This window comes from Camelus dromedarius, chromosome 16 (assembly GCF_036321535.1).
Source record: "Camelus dromedarius isolate mCamDro1 chromosome 16, mCamDro1.pat, whole genome shotgun sequence".
Taxonomy (NCBI): Eukaryota; Metazoa; Chordata; class Mammalia; order Artiodactyla; family Camelidae; genus Camelus; species Camelus dromedarius.
This window is the reverse complement of record NC_087451.1, coordinates 21,812,686-21,832,649: the sequence shown is the minus strand read 5'-3', so window position 1 is coordinate 21,832,649 and position 19,964 is coordinate 21,812,686. Positions and strand designations below refer to the sequence as shown.

Genomic DNA, 19,964 nt, shown 5'->3' with positions numbered 1-19,964 from the left:
CTGTTTCTCACCATTTTTCTTCTTCCGCAACCATCTGATGAGGGATGTTTACATCACTGTTTGGAGGGCGTAAGACTGGGGCTGAGGCCATGGCTCCAGGCAGGAAGGGCTGGGATTCCTTGGTTCTGCCAAATGCATCATCTGCATAAAAGCAGAGTCACAGAGGTACGTGGTGATGCTCCAAAGAGCGGAGCGCTGAGAACCCGAGAGCACCCATTGTCTGTCCCACTTCCAGGCCACCGCGACATCCTGGCAACTGTCGATCGAGATGCCATCTTCTCCCTGCCACTGATTCCTGTTGGCAGAAATGACATTCCCGCCAGCTTTCCGGGACTTGACCGCCTCACAGCTTCACTGTCAGGATTTGTGAGACTCTTGGCGTGAGCAGCTGAGAATGAGGGACGCCAACGCCAAGGGCTGGCTCCTGGGAAGGAGAGACTCCTGACTTGGATGACCGGTCAGTGCCAAGACGAAACTGTACTGGCCGCAGACCTGCCCCTGGGGCCGACTTGAGCAGTGGGTCACGGCAAGAGAAAAGCTAGGACCTGGCACCAGCAAGAGACTGAAAAATAAGAACGCAGCCGGGAGTTGCTAGACCTCCACCTGGGCAAGCCAGCCTTTGTGAAAACAGAAGAACCTGATCCTCTACCTTCTCCCAATGAGGATTTAAAGAGACATGGAGATTCAGGGCGCTAAAGGCATCTTGTATACCTCCTCCTCCTGCTTGAGCAGAAAAGGAGGTCAGGCTGGCAGGAGCTGGGGAGAGGGATATTTCCCTGAACCCAGTGTACCAAAGAGACTTCTCTCTTGCCCCCCTGGTGGAGCCTATAGGAGATCTATGCACCCGCATTACTTCTCCTGTGACAAGAACATATATGCACCCTCCAGGTGAGAGTAGACACCTCCCAAGGCACGGAGACTTACAGTGCGTCCTGACCCTTCTCCTTTACCCTGTACCATCTCTCCTCTCCTTACACCAGCCCAGAAGACTGTCCCTGTGGACTCGCCTGGCATCCTATGTGAGCCAATGGTAGCAGGCCCACAAACCAACATTCAACAGGGACATGTGTGGTCCAGGACTCAGCAAATGGCCTGATGGATGGGAATTTTTCTCTGTGCCACCATTTACCAAGGTGATTTCAGTTGGGTGACACTTTCGACCCAAGCACTGCTCTTAAAATGAAGTGAGCCAAAGAAGGATGGAAAACCTGTGGACTGACTTCTTGGTGCCTTGACTGAGTCTGCCAGCGGCTCCCAGTGACACTGGGTGGTCCTGCGTTAGAGGTGGACTTGGGCATCTCAGGAAGTGAGCCCAGGGCACCATGCTCCTCAGATCGAGCGGCAAGGTTTTGACTACTGCCAGCAATAATCTAGGTGGATAGACAGCCTGGGCCAGACTAGGAGGAACATAGCACCCTTACTGCTTCCTGGAGGGTCAGGGGTGGGCTTGTTGGCAAGACCAACATGGGAAAGAGAGCTTTGTAGAAAAGCTGCCTTTGGGCAAAATGGCTGAGTTGGCAAGTGGAAGTGCCCAACTGAGAAACTCACAAAGGTATCACACTGGGTTTTGCTTTGCCTTATTTCCTTTTATCTTGCTGGAACAGCAGTTACACTGAGAAATGGATTCACTGGGTGAGCACTGAATTCAACATTCATCTTTGCTTCTGATGCAGTCGATTTTAACCAATTAGCCACCATGTGAGTTTGACTCAATTCTAACAAAATACGGTCTCACACTGATGCCACACATTTTCCTAAGTGCGGGGCTTAGCCTGTGTGTGCTGGCCTCGAGCATGTGAAGTCCCTTTGAGTAAATTCGAGTGCACTGAGTCAGTGCCCGTTTCTCGGTATTCAGCTATGAATCAGGAGTGAGTGGACCCCGTGTGTAGATCAGAACAATCAGTAGGCAGCTTAGAGTTTCGGTGCTCTCAGCCCAGAACCCAGAGTTCCTCCAGCCCCCTCCCACTCCTTCCCAGGCCCCCGGCCTACAGAGAGACACAGGAAAGAATGCTCCCAGGTGGTACTGGCTTCCCAGAGGCCAATCTCAGGCGAGCCAGGCCCAGCCTTCCTTCTCTTTGCTGTATCTCCCAGCTCACGGTTGCCATGGAGACCAGACGCCTTCTGAGCTCTGTGCTTTATCTGGAGTCCAGCCTTCGAACACCTTGGCTTAGTCAAGCCCACTCGCTCCCCTGGCTCCCCTGACTGAAAATATCCAAGCTGGATTTCTTTAGTCAGATGGCCCGCTGGTCTCCTGGCCACAAGCCACAGGGTGCTCTGAAAGTTCTCGCTCAGATCCTGGTGTGGGGGTGGCGGCCTGCGGTTCCCTAGACCCGTACTGTCTTTTCTAGAAGAGCAGATCGACTTTCAAAACCTGCATCACAGGTGGCCATGGCGGTGCCCAGACAAATCAGCTGGTGGGAGGGGTGAGCGCGGGCCCACGGGTGCAGGGGGCTCAGGCAAGCAGTGGGGCTCGGGCAAGGGGCTCGGGAGGACAGCCGAGAAGGACGGTTCTGAGGGGCGCCACCAAGCCCACGTGGAACCGGGAGGACTGAAGCAGGTCCCTGACTCGGTTCTGACTGAACTCTGCCTTCGCTCGGCCAGTCCCTCTTGCGGTCATCCCCCTTGGACTCCGCCATCGCGAAAGCTTTATCCCCTCCTGCACTCTGTCTCCCACCCACTGCGCTGACCAGAAGGCTCCGCCCCTGCTCTCCGCACCCTGACACCTTCCTCCTGGCGGGCGTTTTGCTCATCACTGGCTAACACCTGTGCGTTTCTGAGTGTCAGAACCGTCTTCGGCTTCGTCCCCTTCCCAGGGAGCAGGTACCAGTGGCCCAGACTCCAGGAGTCCCCCAGCCCCTCCCTCTGGACCATGGCTGCTCCTCCCCACTTTGGGTTTGGGGGTGCCACCTCTGCCACTCTCCTCCTTGCTGACACCCCTACACCGGCATCAGGATGATCACTTTTCCAGCTTTCATCTCAGCAGCTGCTCCAACACCCCCACGCCCTTCGCAGCATTTAGGAGCCCGGAGTCTGCTGGGCAGTGGGAGTGGCCACACCCAGCCTAGGCTCGGGGAGCATTGTCTAGACGGAATGAAGCCATCTGTCCAGGTCTCTCTGCGGGGTCTGGGGTGGCCCCCACAGGGCAGCAGGTGCCAGCACCCAGGCCCTGTCTCCATCTCAGGAAGTCCCCTGGCCTCTGAGTGCCTGGAGGCTGCGCGGGCGCCAGCTCCAGGCCTCAGCATCCTCAGTCCACACCTCTGGGATGGAGATACGGGTGCGGAATATGCTCTGAAACCAGGCAGGCTGAGCCTGCTCACACATCCTCACGAGGGTGACTAACTCTCCCCAAATGCCTGGGACTGAGGGCTTGTTCAGGATGCAGGCCTTTCTGCTAAAACTGGAACAGTCCTGGGCAAACTGGGGTGGTTGGTCACCCTAACCCTCACTCACCATGGATGACCTTGCCTCCCAAGCCACACATGCCACCTGCGGGCACCTGTGGCCTTTACCTTGCCTCCCACCTGCAACACTGGCTGGATTCTGCTCCGAGCTAAGGCCAGGCCTTCCATCTGGGTGGTGGATCCCACCTGCTCTTGCCTTTTCTCGTCCTGAAATGCTCTCCCCCAACTCCTGCATAATCGATTCTCCCTTCTTTACTGGGTACTCTTATCAGCATACAAATGCACTGTGACTTCTCCCATCTTAAAAAACAATTTCTGATCATATGGTAAATCTGTTTTTATTTTTTTGATGAATCTCCACACTGTTTTCCACAATGGCTTCACCAAACTAGATTCCCACCCCCAGTGTAGGAGGGTTCCCTTTTCTCCACACCCTCTCCAGCATTTATCATTTGTGGACTTTTTACTGACAGCCATTCTGACCAGCGTGAGGTGATACCTCATTGTAGTTTTAATTTGCATTTCTCTGATATTTAGTGAAGGAAGCCAGAAAGAGAAAGAAAAATACCATGTGATATCACTCATATGTGGAATCTTAAAAAAAAAAAAAAAGACAAATGAACTTATATATAAAACAGAAACAGACTCACAGACATAGAAAACAAACTTATGGTTACCGGGGGGGAAGGGGGTGGGAAGGGATAAACTGGGAGTTCAAGATTTGCAGACACTAACTGGTATATATAAAACAGATAAACAAGTTCATACTGTACAGCACAGGGAGCTATATTCGATATCTTGTAGTAGCTCGTGGTGAAAAAGAATATGAAAACAAATATAAGTATATTCATGGATGACTGAAGCATTGTGCTGTACACCAGAAACTGACAACACTGTAAACTGACTAGACTTCAATTAAAAAAGTAATTAAGTTAAATTAAAAAAATACCAAACCAAACCAAAACAACTCCCTTTCCAGCTACTGTCCTCATTTACTGCTCTCCTTCCCTTTAAAACTCCAAAGAGTTGTCTGTACCTGCAGTCTCCTATCTCTTCCTCCACTCTCTGATTTTAACAAACTTTTTATAACTTTTCATTATGGAACTTTTCAAACACAGCCCCAGACAGAGAGGAGAGCCTCACGTAGATGCACATCCCAGACGACGTTCAGTCCCTCTTGCGTCCATCGGACGGACGTGCTCCCTGCCGCCCCCGCCCTGCCCCTCCCGGGCTCACAAGGACTTCCACATCACGGGCCACGCTGCGGTCACGGCTCAGGCTTCACCTCCTCTGACCTCTCTACAGCTTTTAACAGCGGATGGCTCCCTCCCGGAAACACTGATTTTTTTTTTCCATTTGATTTCCAAGACATCACATTGCCTTGGTTTTCTTGTCACCTGGTTGCCTGCTCCTGACTGGTCTCCTCTGTAGGTCCCTCCTCACCTCCCCAACCTCACCTCCTCCTCTGGAGCCTCTGCTCACCTGGGGGGACACACTCACTGCCCACCCCTCCGCCCACGGCTGATCTCATCCAGTGTCCGGCTTCATGTACCCGAAACCCCGACGTTTCCATCCCCAGCCAGGACAGCCTGGGTTCCTGCGGGGGAATCTGGGGGCCCCTGTCTAGTCTACAGAGAGAAGGCTTTAGGGGGATTTGGTCTCAACTCACTGCCTCTCTGCTCAGTATCCTCCTTAGTCTTGACTCCCATTTCCCCTAAGGGGTGAGCCAGCAGGAAGTCAAAGAAGAAATCGGAGCAGGGAGACATGCAGAAGTAGTTGCTCGGGAGAAGGAGGAAATAAAAGGAAAAGTAAGTTATAGGAAAAGGCCAGAGCACACCATTCAGTTAGAAAGTCTTGAAAAGGGGCGTCAGTATGAATCTGGTGCCCGCGAGCCTCAGGCAGTGCTGTACCACCTAGGAAGCTGGCCGATGACTGCGGGACTCCCTAGGCGAACATGCAGGGTCTCCCAATAGGAGAGGGACCGAGCAGGGGGCATTAGTGGTTCTGAGGCCCCTAGAGTCAAATCTATTCCTTCTAACATCTCACCCTCTCCAGCCTATTAACCAAAGAATATCCCCTTCGTTAGGCTTCATCTGAGAGGATTTAACTACCCATGCACCTGCAGGTCTTGAAAAGCAGGCAGATGTATATGCATCCTCACCCCCCCAACTCTGAATTTGGGGGAGTCCCCCATTGAAGCCGGGGTGTACCCTAGGATGCCTCTGGGCCCCAGAAAATGGAGCCCAAGACTAGGGGCATCCCAGCTTCCCTCGAAGGTTCTCAATGCCATTTAGAACAAACCCCATCTGTGTTTGGTTCTGGGACAATCAGAGTCTGATGGGTTCAGTTCAGCGACGAGGTCGGTAGGGCAGGGTCACCTTCTAAAACACGTGTTAGCGACCCCACTCGTACTGAGAGTCACAGTGGGGCCACACGATGCCAAGGTGCCCCCAGGAGGCAGGAGACACGTGTAGGAAACAGGGAAGAAAGGAATAGAGGAAGAGGGACCAGAAAGAAAATGACTGGAGTTGAAGCAAAAATGAATAGATAAAAGGAAGAGACTGAAACACACACGACAGGGAACGGCCCCTGGTTAGATGGCTCCCCGACCATGAGGCCTTTACACGGGACGGGTTTACTTCTAGGCACCGCTCAGAGCTGAGCTTGGTTAGCTCTGCAGGAGGGGAGGGTGGAGCATGGCCCTTTTCCAGGGAGCTATGCTGTGCAGGGATAAAGGCCCTGATACTGGACAGCCAGCCCCTCTTCCAAAGCCCCACCCCTACCCCAGTCTCTTTGCTAATGAAACTTTAGTTATTATCCAAGTAGGAAAATACACACAGGTACGTTCCTGGAAAGAGGAGGTTTCAGAGGCCCTGGATGGACAGGAGTGGAGAAGAGGACCTGGTGAGGGTGAGGGTGAGGGACCGGGGCACAGGCCGTGCATGCACAGCACAAGTAAAGACGGGGAAGTAATAAGCAGAGGCCTCAGCAAAGCCTCCACACACACAGAGTCTCCTAGAAGCTTAGGTGACGGTGACCAAAAGGATAGACAGGGCTAGGGGATGACCTGTGCGTTGCTCTGACGAAGGTCTAGTTCATCAGAAAGCAGCCTTACAGTCACCACCTGATAAATCTACGATCAGGGTCCCCTGTGGCTCTGATCCCACCTCCTTCTCCTCATCCTCCTCTAGCCTGCTTCACACATGGGCCTCGTTCCTATTTCTTGGCCTACAAGAAGCCTTCTAAGGCTGGGCCTTCCTGGTGCCCCCGCCTGGGATGCAGGTCTCTGCTCAATCGCCCCCTTATCTGAGAGGTCCTCCTTGACAAGAGGGCTTCCTGCCCCAGAGCTCCCCGTGCCCTCACCTGCTTTAGGCCTTCTCCCTGCACACTTATCATCAAGGATTCATTTTCTCTGCTTCACCTGATTGCAACATGAGTTCCACAACTTCTTGTTTACTTCTGAATATCGCTTAGCACATAGCGGGTCTCATGAAATATTTGTTGAATGAATGTGTGAGCCAAAATCCACAATAACATTTATAATATATTTATAAAGAGTTTTATTGATTGAACTGTTGGGTGTTTCAGGTTGGACCAGCTACCAGGGGCAAGGGGTAAGGGTGGAAAAGCTCTTCAGTTGAGAAGCCTATGTTCTGTTGGAAAGATCTTGATTTATAGCTCTGCCCCACGGGGTCTGGGGCTGCGGTGGCCAGCCTCCAAAGTGGCCCTCAATGATCCTAGGCACTTGACATCCACACCCTTGTGTGGTCCCCTCTCTCCCATCCTGAACCTGACTGCCTTGTGTCACTGATAAAAACTTGTGACAAGGACTGTGTGTAACTCATGGGCTTGGTCATAGAAGACATTGTGGCATCTGTCTTTTTCTTTCTTGGATCACTCATTCTGAGGAAGCCCAGCCACCGTGCTGTGAGGACACTCAAGCAGCCATGGAGGGAACGACACAGGGAGGAACTGAGGCCTCCTGCCAACAGCCAGCACCATGTGGGTGCGCCATCTTGGAAGCAAGTCCTCCAGCCCCAGTCAAGCCTTCAGATGATGCAGCCCCAGCTGACACCTTGAATGTAACCTCTTGAGAGACCCCCAAACCAGAAGCACCAGCCCAGCTGCTCCAGGATTCCAGCCCCACAAAAACTATGTGAGATAATAAATGTTTATTATTGATTGAAAATGCTGCATTTTAGAGTAATTCGTTTCACAGTGATAGGCAATTATCACGAAGGGGATGACATGGGGTTCGTATAGCTCAGGCTTGAGTTGATATGAGTATGTCTAGAATTGTGTCTTTCACGGGTTGACTGTGTGGCCCGTCTCCCCTTTCAGAGCCCTCTGGTCCCAGTTTGATTCTGCAGTTCTTAGTCGCCACAAATGCCACCTGTATCCTCAATAAACTTTATTTAGACACAAATAGACACAACAGAAAATACATACACAGATACAGTTTTTTTTTTCTCTATAGGATGAACAAACATCACATAGGGAATTTAAAAATTGGGTGCAGGGAATGTAAGAAAAAAATCGCAAAGTTCCTTGTTCACTCACACTTAAAACAGACACATAGTTTGGAGGAAGACAGGGAAATACCATCCCTACAACAGAATTCACAGTTGGTCTGTAACAGTACACAGGTGTTAGGAAGGTAATCCAAGGGGCTAGGGAGCCGGGTACTCTTGATAGGACAGAAGGCTCACAACACTAGTAGAACTTTGTTTGAACAAAAGACAGAATTGAGGCGTCCACACCCCCTGCACAGATGCTCTGCAAGCTGTCGGCTAGGTCATAAAGCAGCTCAGCAGAAATGCCACATTAGCTTTCATCCCGTGGCTCGAAGGTCTGCATAACCTCTCCCTTCGTGTCCCCAGCACGGAGAGTTTACGTAGACACACTTAGGACGCTGAAACTCTCGACATGCAAGCTGGCTTCGAAACCCACAGAGCAAGAACATTGACATCGGTTTATAAAACGTGGCTTTAAAACGGAAAAGGAATAATAGCCAAGAGGAGAACGAACACTCTGGAAACACTGCCACATCTGCCGGCAGTGTTTCTCAGCACGCGCCCGTGGTCCCCTCCCACGGGGAGCCACCGGCCTCCATGTCCTGCTCCACGCACGCACGGGCGTGGCAGGATGCATGCCTCTTGGAAGTCTATTATTGCCTTCTAAAGTCACACCTGTGACCTCCTGGTCACTCCTGACAGAAGCCACGCATGTCACCAGGATAGGCCGTCATGGAACCACCCCACTTATCCTGTCCCGGACCAGCCTCTGGTCCACACCATCTTCGCATTTCAGATCGGGGTTCCCTAGGCAACCTCTGTATTTTAGTAAAAAATGGTTTCCACTGTACCCTTCGTGTGTCCTCTTCCTAACGTGACAAATCCAGAGGAGATGAAGTTATGGAGATCAGGTCCTCCACTTCGGTAAGCATCCTTCCCATAATGTCCTGCAAGAAGATGGGCAGAATTACCTGGCACGGCCACGACACCAACAAGAAGACCAACGCTGCAGCTCCAGCTCACCCAGCAACGGCGGTGAGCTTAATCGCAAACCAGCAGCTAGGTCAGAAGGTGGAAGCAATCAAGGAAAAAAATATATATAATATTTTATAAATTTATATATTATATATTATACATATATAAAGTATGTATATAAAGTATGTAATATATATTCTATGTATTATATATACTTTATATGTTACCATTTATATACATACACACATATGTGTATATATACATATATATACACACATACACATACACACACATATATTACTGTGCAACGAAGAAAGTTCTGGGAAGGTTATGTTGAAAGCAGGGGGGCGGGTAGGGGGCTTGACTTTGGCATTTCTGACTGATAACATCAGAACGTCTATTTGTCTGACAGTCCTTTCCTTTGTCTCAGCTTCCTTCTTTTCCTTGCCTTATTGTCTTCTTTCTTCCCCAGGTGTAGAAGTGAGGGTTTTCTGCTCTATACATGGGTATGTTTATGAATCATACCTCATCCCGTGGGACTGTATAGCCTTGGTTTTTTGGGGGGGGTAATTAAATTTATTTTTAAAAAATTTTTAAAGGAGGTACTGGGACTTGAACCCAGGACCTTGTGCATGCTGAGCACGCCCTCTACCACGGAGCTCCCCCCGCCCCCCAGGACTGTGTTGCCTTGAGGCTTAGGAGAACTCCAACATCCGCTGGGGCTGTCAGGTAGAGTGGTGGCTACAAAACACTGGGCAAATATTTACAAGCTTTCTTCTCTCGACTTTCTGCAATAAGATCGTACCCCTTGTCAGCCTAGTCTCGCTGTCTACTTGTGGGGCTGGGATGAGGAAAAGTCCAAGGACAGATTAGGACCCTGGGACAAGACGTTCAAAGAGAAAGAGAGTTAACGTTCTGCTTTTGATGTTTGAAGTAGGATTTCCCAAGCCACCTGAAATGCAGGCATTGCAAAGAAAGCAAAGGCCTCTCTACGTGCCATCTCGAAGTCTGCACGTGGGAAAAATGGAGAAAAGCCGTATTTTTGTCATGTTGCCGAAAAAGCATATTGAAAGCTATATTTACAATTATAACATCGTGCAGCGCTACCTAAGACGTAATGCTAAGTAAAAAAGTAGGCAGAAAATGCTATATTGAATATGATCACAATGCTGTAAAATAATTCAAACCACTGCACTAAAAAAAACAAAAAAACAAAACGGAAAGAAGACACACCTGCTGCTGAGTACCGACTGCCCTTGGATAGATGCAACATAAGGCTTATTTTTTCTCTCCTTTCAATTTTACTGCCTTTTCCAAGTATTTTTTTCCTATAATGAGTCTGTAATTTTTATAACATAAATAGGTAAAATACACGTCTAATGCAAAATGTAGGGTAAATGTAAAGACGACCTGAATCACATATTTTTTTCTTAGCGGGTCACTCTCTGCATTAGTAGGTGGAGAAACTGCGTGAGTGTCAGAATCATCTGGAAGCTTTTAAAACTACAGATGCCCAGGCACTACTCCCGGGATTCTGATTCAGTTGGTCAGGGGATGTTCAGGAGGTCCCTCTAGCTGGTTCTAATGTGCCGCCGGCAAGGAGAGCCACTGCCCCAGAGTAAACGGGTAAACGACTGAGTCCAGTTGGTTCCAGTGGGTGCAATGGATGTTTGCCAGGCGTTCAGCATCCCCCACTGTTTAAGTTCTGGGCTCCAGCGTTCCTCCTCTGAAGGGTGGAGTCTGGCTGGCCCCATTCCTTCCGTCCTTCAGAGATCAGAGGTTCTCAAACCTGAGCGCGCATCAGGAAAAACCAGGCAGGCGGGTTAAAACCTAGACCGCTGGGCCCCACCCCCCAGAGTTTCTGAGCCAGTAGATCTGGATGAGGCTCCAGATTCTGCATGTCTGCCAGGTTGCCTGGTGATGCTGACGCTGCCAAGCCCAGGGACCAGGCTCTGAGAACTGTGATCCCAGTGCATCGGGGACAGAAGAGAACTTCCTCGCTGCTTCCCTCCTGCCCTCCACTCTGGGATAAACACCTCATACCTCAGGGCATGCAACTTTCCACGAGAAAACTCTCCTGCTGTAAACTACTGTAGTCAAAACCCAGAATTTTATAGAATAGAATTATTGGAGCTGAACTAAGAGGCTTCTGCTCATATCCCATGCCATGACCCAGCTCCAGAAACTGAACTCTTGGACCTGGGAAAATGCAGCTTCATCGGGGGATGAAGGAGTGAGGGACAATAGGTGTGTGGAGGGGTGCACTTCTAGCCCCAGGGACCGGGGACCCCTATCCTGTAACGTGGTCACTTCCCCCATCACTCCTCCCAACAATAGAAGAGTAAGAAAAAGAAGTCACAATTCAGAGCCCTCATAAATTTGAACCTCATTAATTCAGAACCTCTGATACATCCTGCAGGATTTGGGTTGGTTTATTTCCGGGCTCCTTATAAATAAAATTTCGATACACAAATCAATACTGAGAAAGATGGAACATAAAACAGTGCCTGTGCTACTTCAGATCACTCATATCTGTCAGCGGGAACAAGGTCCCTCAGGGCTGAGTGCTGACCTAGTGCTCTGGGGCTCTGCTTGACTGACAGCCAACTGAATCACCTGATCACCCACTACGCGCCAGGCAGAGGGACAGGGCCTCTGAAAACATGGCTTAATTTGTCTGATGTAACAGCGAACATTCTGTAGTATTATGCAGTTTACAGAGATCATTCATATAAACTAACATTTTCATCACTACTGCATAGTAATTATGTTATTATTACTTCCCCATTTTATTGATGTTAAAACTGAGGCCAAGGGTGTGAAGTTGGAAGCCGGCACCAGCCTCCTGGTCTTCTGACTCCAAACCTCACGTCCATGCTGTCCTGCACACGTGGCTTCGTTTACTCCTCATAAGAGCCCTGTGAGAAAGGGTCACTTCCCCAAGTTGACGGAGCTAGTCCCAGAGCTAGTCAGTGGTAGACTCTGGATCCCAGGCAGGTTGACCTGCCTCTCAATCCACCATCTTTCTCCATCTCTCACCCTCGCCAGTTTAGTTGTGACTGAGCTGAAACTTTATCCAGGACCACAGGGAAACATTAAGCCAGGAGAAGTCCCACCTGTGATTCACATGTTCACAGACGTTGGATCTCAGATGGGTGGAGCTTCACATACTGAGGTTCTGAGGTGGGAAAAGGAAAGACAGGTGGAGGGACAATGAGGCGGGACCAGGAGCATGTGACAGGCATCAGGAATGCTATAGTCCAACTGTTCTGGAAAACACTGAGTTCAATGAAATGAAAAGTAAACATGAAAAGCAAATCTAGAGACCTGTCAGTGGGCACCCAGCTCTCCAAGAGGCCTTTAGACTATTCAGAGGCACCTCACGAGACAGCTGGAGAAGGCATGGTGGGAGTTTCGGCTTTTGTCTGAGCCGCGGTCCTCAAGCCTGAGTTCATCAGACTCCCCTGGGCGGCGTACGGATGGCCCGGCCCCAGCCCCAGGACTCAGTAGGCCAGAGGTGAGGCCTGGTCATTCCCGTTTCTAACAAGTTCCCAGGTGATGCTAATGGTGGCCACAAGTCCAGGGGCCAGACTTCGTGATCACTGTGTCTGAGAGAACTATGGACACGTCAGTCTTCAATTAGATCCAGGCCAGCACTAGGAGGTCAAGGTCTAGAATGATTTGCATTCTCTGTACCCTCCGAAGGATCAACCAGTGCCTTCAAGGGCAGCATAAAGGAATGGTTGGTTAATGGAGGCCCTAAGCAAGCGGATGATCAGACGGGAGAGAAGCAATGCCCCTTCCTTGCCTGGGGGACGCGCAGATAAGAATGGTAGGAATGGCTCTCACAGAATTCTTCAGCCACAGCGCAAAGAACCACCCCCTTCTCTTTTCCGCAGCTGTGACCCCAAGTCTGTGCCCTTCTGCTGGCCATCGAGGCAGGAGGCCAAATTTTGCCCAAATTGCAGCTCCAGAGAAATGGCCATATATCCAGCAGAGCTCCAGGCAGAGGAAGGTGGGAGCTGTGGGCACGCTTGTTAACTACCATGAACACACTCGTGTGTCAACACTACAGCCACACAGCTCCTGATCAGGAACAAGGGCAGTGTCAGGCTGCAGAGCATCCCCTCCCCCGATCCCTTGCTAAACAGAACCATGCAGAGCAGCATCTGGATGACTTGGCTACCTCCAGTCCTGCCGTCAGGAGTCATGGGGACAGCACTGAGGGACACTGAGGGACAAGAGCCCCCAGAGAGAAGGCAGATTAAAGCTAAAGAGAGCTCTGAGGCTGGGTTCCTGGAGTTGTGCAATGCTGGTGGCTCTGATAGGGAAGCGACCTTGAGTAAATAGAAAGTTTCTCTGTAAAAGAGATTTGCGGCAAGAAATAGGAGGGGAAAAAAATGAGGTAATATCTGAACGGTGATCTCAATAAGATTTAAGAGAATTTTGCATCTGTGCAATTCAATCAGCGGCCATGGGAGAGAAACTAACCATTCAGGACAGGTTGCCTGAGTTGCAAATATGGACAAAAGAGTGGAGACTGAAGTCACTGGTGGGGTAAACACCAAGGAGAGAGACGCACTGGAGACTCAGGGAGGCAGGACAAAGAGGAAAAGGCTGGGAGGAAAGAAGGGACAGAAAGGACAACTCTAGAAGTTACTCTCCATTTGAAATAAGGTTCCCAAGAGACAGACAGAAGAGCTAATTCAGAAGCCATAATGAAAGGTTAATAGATTTTTTTTTGAGCAGATAGAAGTAGTCTTTAGTCAAATATCAGACTATATATTAGAAGGGCTGATATCTGGATGGATGCTGATGAAATGCTATTTAGAAAAAAAGGGGGGAAGCAAAAGCCAATTTCATAAAACACTAAACCTATAGAAAGTGAAGCAACCTTTTAAAGAATTTTGAGACTTTTATTTCAGTAGAGGGGAGGGGTCGGGGAGAAGCAAAATGGGTGAAGGGGACTGAGAAGTGCAACCTTCCAGTTATAAAATAAATAAGCTGTGGGGATGTCAAGTTCAGCGCGGGGAATACAGTCAGTAACAATGTGTTAACTTCACGTCGTGACAGACGGTCCCCAGACTTACTGTGATGAGCATTTTGCAATGTATACAAATGTCAAATACTAATATAATATTGTATGTCAACTATACCCCAATTTAAAAAAAAAAGAAATCCCAAAAGTGTTTTTTCTTGTTTTGTTTACTTTGATTTGGTTTGTTTGTCTCTGTTTTGGTAAAAGCACCTTCGAAAAGCAAAAGTGCAGTTCTTTTTGTCAAACTTTGAAAATTTGAGGCTTCTATCCTAACCGGTAATGAAAACAAAGGCTGTGCTCATTAATAAACCAGAAATTTAAACTGTGTTACGTCAAAAGCAATCATGAAACTACAAGTCCATGAGTAGAAGCGTATATTTATATGAATATCCAGAACACATAAATAACTTCAAATTACTGAGTAAAACAGCCTGATAGAAAATGATCAGCTGAAGAGATGGACAGGCACAACATAGAAGAGAAAACCCAGGGGGCCTGCGCTCCTAAAGTGGCGTTCAGTCTCACAAGTAATCGGGGAAATTCAAATTAAAACCATAATGAGATACCATTTCACATCCAGCAGACTGGCAAAAATGAAAGTGTCTGAGGCTACCGACTCGGAGAAGCAGAAACAAGGACCCTTGCACACTTCTGGTGGGAGTGTAAGTTGGTACAAGTGCTTTGGAAGGAGCTCTGGCGATGGCCTGTGAAGACAGATGTGCCATAGAACCAGCAATGCCACCGTCAGGTCTCTGCCCGAGGCAGACCTTCACACACGCACAGAAGGGGAGACATGAGCATCTTCCCAGGCAATACTGTTCCTAATGAAGACAAACTGGGGCGGGGAGACCCCTATATTCCTACCAGGAGAAAAGTGGTAGACGGAGGTGGATTCATACAGTGTAATCCTATACAACGGCACAGGTGAAATGAACCAGGGCTCTGGGTACCCATCCACACAGACGATCTCAGTTATCATACTGGGGACCACACTACACGAGCTGAAGGCAAACAGGATGACATCGCCAAGAGAGAGTTTTAAAACAGGCAACACATCACTATATTGTTTACGTGCATATGTAGTGTTATACAAATATAAAGAACTTCATGGAAGTGATTAAATACTGATTTCAGGAAAACAGATACTTCCAGAGGTAGGGAGGGAAATGTCATGGAGGAGGGGTCTAGGAGGGGCTTCTGCGTTATATTTCCTATGCTGGGTAGTTGAGGACATGTCTGACTCCTGAATAATTATTTCATCTTGTTTGTAAGATAGCTCTAGATAGATACACAGACAGATGATGGATGAATAGACAGATTAAATATAAGCTGATGGAAAGAGACACAGATGGAACTGTTACCAATAAAAGTATTTTATTCACTGCCAAATTATCCTCCAACAATAAAGGAAACAAAGGTTTTCCAGTTTTTAAGAACTCAGAGATTAAAATATCCCCAAGTTTTCGTTGAGAAAAGAAAAAGCTGCCTGGTGATGAAATCTGTCAAGCAAAAAACAAAACGATAGAATTTCTAAAATCACGGGTGTATCTGTAATCTTCAAGCAGGTCACAAATCCAAAAATTCATTAAGAAAAGACCAGTAAATTAGATTATATGTAACACTGAACAAATTGTCTTTATTGATAGAAATAAAGTAAAGTGAGACCGGAGTTGCCCTGGAAAATATGGGATGCAAACAGGGCCATAAAAATACATTATTGTGATGCAATAAAACCAGAAGTAGCTTCTGTGACAAGGAGCAACGCCCCGCCTTTAGAGCCTGCTTGCAGTGCGCTGGGCGCAGACGGGAGCTGGAATCCGGGAGGCCAGCAGGGAGCTGGCATGGTAGCGGCCGCGGCCCCGCCCTGCAGCCGCTTCGCTGCTGAGCTTCTCCACCGAGAAACATCGAAACACATGGCAAACCCCGGGGTTTAATGCGTGAGAGAGGGGTTTCCCTCTGTTTACAAAGGCTCAGTCATATCAGTAATAATAATCAATAATCACAGTGACAATAATCATGATAATGATACACTAGAAAATATGTGCAAGGAAAATGAATAGGTAATTGTCCCCCCCCCCAAAAAAAATGAGAAAGAAAAAAATTTTTAAAGGCTCATGGAGATATAAAAATGTGATCAATCTTAACTCGTAATTAAGAAAATGCAAATCGAAAGGTATCTTTTCGAGGGGAAGTAATTAGGTTTATTTACTTATTTTATTTATTTTAGTGGAGGTACTGGGAACTGAACCTAGGACCTCGTGCATGTGAAGCACACACTCTACCCTTGAGCTATACCCTCGGCCCCCTATTTTTTAAAAAAATGAATTGATTTGGCAAGACTTAAGCATCTGATGAGACCCCAGTGCCAGGGGGATGGGCTTTCTCATTGCTGCTGGTGGGAGGGTGAATTAGTGGCGCCTATTTGCAGGACAGGCTGTTGACTTAGTATCTCACTGCAAGGAATTCCCCCTACATGTATGCTCACAAGTTTTTCCATAATATGTGAACCAGGATAGACAGTGCAACATTCATTGCAATAGTTTCTGTTAATGGGGGGCTAAGTCAATGAGAATCCATCCAAATGATGGAATACTATGCAGCTGTTAAAAAGAACGAGGCAGGGCTGTATGTGCCGATGTGGGAAGACCTCTAAGGTAGAGAAAAAGAAAAAAAAAAGAGCAAGGTGTAGGGCAGTGTTTCAGATTATTCCTTTTATAAAAATAAGAATGAAAATAATACATACAGAGAGCCTATACAGGGACCCAGTACAGGTAGGATGGTTTATAGAAAACTATTTTTTTTCTGGAAATAATCATGCATACAAAGTATTAAAGCTTTCTTTCCTTTGGGGAGAGGGTCTGGAAGGCAGGGACGTGTTTACTTTGAGTTTTATTACTTTCTTTACCGTCTGAATTTCCTAAACATGTGCATGGGCTATTTTTATTTTGGTACTGTTGACAGAGTTGATCTGGGATTAGGGCGAGGGATCACGGGCCATTCTTTGTTTTCCTCTTTGTACTTCCTTAGATGGAAAAAACTCTAATAAATGTCATTTTATAAAAAGAAGTACAAGGGCCAGGAAGTGAGGGGGCCATTCTTCCTTGTGTAAATGACAAGGCGTTTATCTAACGCAGACACTAATACCCACCCGGCAGGAGGGTGGTGAGGATTAAATGAGAACCTGTGTATAAATCGTTTTGTCCAATGCTCGGCACCGATAAGCCTTTCAGTGCATGGGAGCTGCTTTTCACACCGAGACCAGTCTTTCCCCCTTCCCGTGCGGGTAGCTCCCTGGGGTCCTCTGACTCTGCGTGTGCCCCAAGCTGGCCTCAGGCCAGGGAGAGTCAAGAGCGGGAGTTGTAGGGACCTCGGGCTTCTGCTTTCTGGCCTGAGGGCTCTTCCCCCAAGAAATGCTAGGGCTTCTTCTGGTCCCCAAGAGCTGACACACATGGTCCCACAAGGGGTGCAGGACTGGGACCCAGGATGCCTGTGTTCCTCCGTGCAGTCACCTTTGGCTGAGTGAATACGGTAGCTCTGAGCTCCCTCTACCAAGGGGAACTGGGCGCAGGCCAGGTCTAACTGCAGATCGCACTGACAAAGACTATTTGCTAGTGAGAATCTCTGGAGAGCAGCTACTGAGAACGCTCTGTTTTATGTGGCACCTCCAGTGCTTGCTCACTCAGGCTCACGGGGACCCTCTCCTCCAGAGCCTGTGCAGTAACAGAGCTGTTGGTGAAAACCCCGGGCAACCTGCAAAAACCTCCCCTCTGGAGTTTCACCTCTGCTGATTCTGTAGCCGGGAGACCTGGGGATGGCGGCCAGGTGTGCAGCCCACCGGGCGGAGGCCGTGTGTTCCATGGTTGCCGGGGCTCAGGTAAGCAACCCCAGCTTGCCAGAACAGGATGGGAGCCACCTTGCCCGATCCTCTCATTTGACAAAGGAGGAAAAACCAACCCAGAGAGGGGAGGAGAGGCACTGTCAAGGTCACACTGGTAGACAGTTTTGGAGACCAACCCCTCGACCTTGACTTTGTTTGGTGCTTTTTCATCCTATGGTTGTGCGCTAGGAAAGCAGGGATTCTCATCAGATACAGGAGAATGAGGATCCCAAGCAGGGTGGGAGGAGGGCAGAAGCTAGAATACAACTTGGTAAGCATCCTACGGGGGAGGGGCAAATCCTCCAGAAAGTCATTCATAAATGAACCCCTTTCAATTCAAAAGAGTGTCCTCTTAATCACCCATTTTGTCGGTTTGGATTTAAGAAAACTGGAACTTTGTGCCTGAAACCAAAACAAACAAGCAAACCAAAACAAACAAGCAAACCAAAACATCAATGTGTTCTCTACGGACGTCCCCAGCTGTGGCCAAGGGCAAACTCCGGGTCAACTTCATCCACCTCCAAAGAAGGGCTCTGCTGTGATCTCTTGTATATTATATACGCTTTGGGGAAAGATTTTTTTCTTTTAAGAAAGCATTACCTAGCTCAAAAATAAAAGTTTGAAAACTACATCTCTAGTGCGTTATTCACCACGGGGACGAGAGAGCGCCTTACTTGGTGGTGGCGTTAATCTTCAGGGATTTTGGGAGGACTGAGCTTTCTCCTTCCCCCCAGCCACTGAGAGAATCAGAGAATGCTACAACTGAAGGAGCATTCAAGGTCACTTTTTCTAGCCTCGATATTTACAGATGAGGAAACTGGGGCTGGGGAGGGCGATCGGACAGTCCAAGGTCATGGAGGTGTTGACTGCTGGCTGCGACCCAAATCTGCACCAGATCAGAGTTCTCCCCAAGGCACCCGCAGCCCACAGCCTCCTCTGCACCGGAGGAAGCACTGTAGAGGCTGATTTCTATTTCAGGGGACCCCAGCGTGCCATTCGTCTTCTCTTTGGATGTGCTGGCTGCAATCCCCTTGGAAAGATGCCAGAATCTAACCAAATTCCGGTCTCTGACTAGGACACCATTTGAGTTCTGTCTCACTGAGAGCAGGACCCTGGCCAAGAGAAGTCCTGAAGAAGGCTTGGGTGGAAGGGGCAGAAGATGCCGCCTCTCTCTGCAGGGAAGGAGGATGCTTTCCTTGCCCCAGATGTTTTAGGAGATTTGGGTAAATGCAGGGGTCAATCAGGAAATCTGTGACTTGCTCAAACCCTCTGTTGTCATCACAGTGCAGACTTACAGGGAGTGGCTCAGCCGGGGGGGTGACTGCAACCTGCTTTCCTCCCTTGATCTTTGACCTTCTCATACTCTGCAAAAATACTGAGCCTCCTCAGAGTGCATCCAAATGAGGGCATCAATGCAACGATCCCGAAAACCTCTATCATCTTACAGAGTTTCACCAGGGGCCTCCACATGGAGATGCTGGCAATGAATGCCTTTTTATTATCTAGAGGAAGATTTTTTCAGGAAAATATTAATATTATCTCTATTTTGCAGGTGAGTAAACAGTCTCTGAGAGGTTAGTTACACAACGTCCGGGCGTGACTGACCTGTGATTTAGGCCAGAATTTAAATCCTCTGTTACTACACAGACTTGGGGTTCAGTTCATTCCGTCACACTTCCAGGAAGGCCATGGTCCCAGACACCGCGAAAGGGACCCCTCCGCCTTCCAAAACACCTAAGGGAGACCCTCCTGACTGAGACAGAGCAGAATAGGCAATTGAAGAGCAGAGATTTGAGGGGGAGCAGCTATAATTTTTTCAGACTCTCTCTCTCAGTGGGAAGGCAATTTAATCTGTGGACTATTACATGCATCTGAGGAGTTAGCGATGAGAGAAGGCTGCTATTCAAATTCAGGGCATTTTTACATTGATTTGGGTTAAGTGTTTGCTGTCATGTTAAATAATGCAGCTTGACAAAATCTGAGATGAGAAACAAAATCCAGAGAGTGGGTTTTGGTGCAGCCTTCGAGTTTACGGAGTTAATGTCACGTGCGACTCTGGTCAGATGTCTCCTTCCAGGGACAAGGCAAGAGTGCCCACCCTCGGTCCCAGGAAAGGAGGCAAGGGCACCATGATTGTTACGGGTGGGGCTAGGAAAGGG

General features: G+C 48.6%; 1 protein-coding gene across 2 annotated transcripts in view; it reads right to left on the bottom strand.

The window, feature by feature from the left end:
• The window catches only part of SHISA6 (shisa family member 6), a 231,736-nt gene that overhangs the window by 108,413 nt on the left and 103,359 nt on the right, over positions 1–19,964 (bottom strand). For both annotated transcript variants that reach the window (XM_031467604.2, XM_064495270.1), the window contains exon 3: positions 8,767–8,862. In XM_031467604.2, coding sequence (XP_031323464.2) covers positions 8,767–8,862 — 96 coding nt within the window. The remainder of the gene's footprint in view (positions 1–8,766; positions 8,863–19,964) is intronic.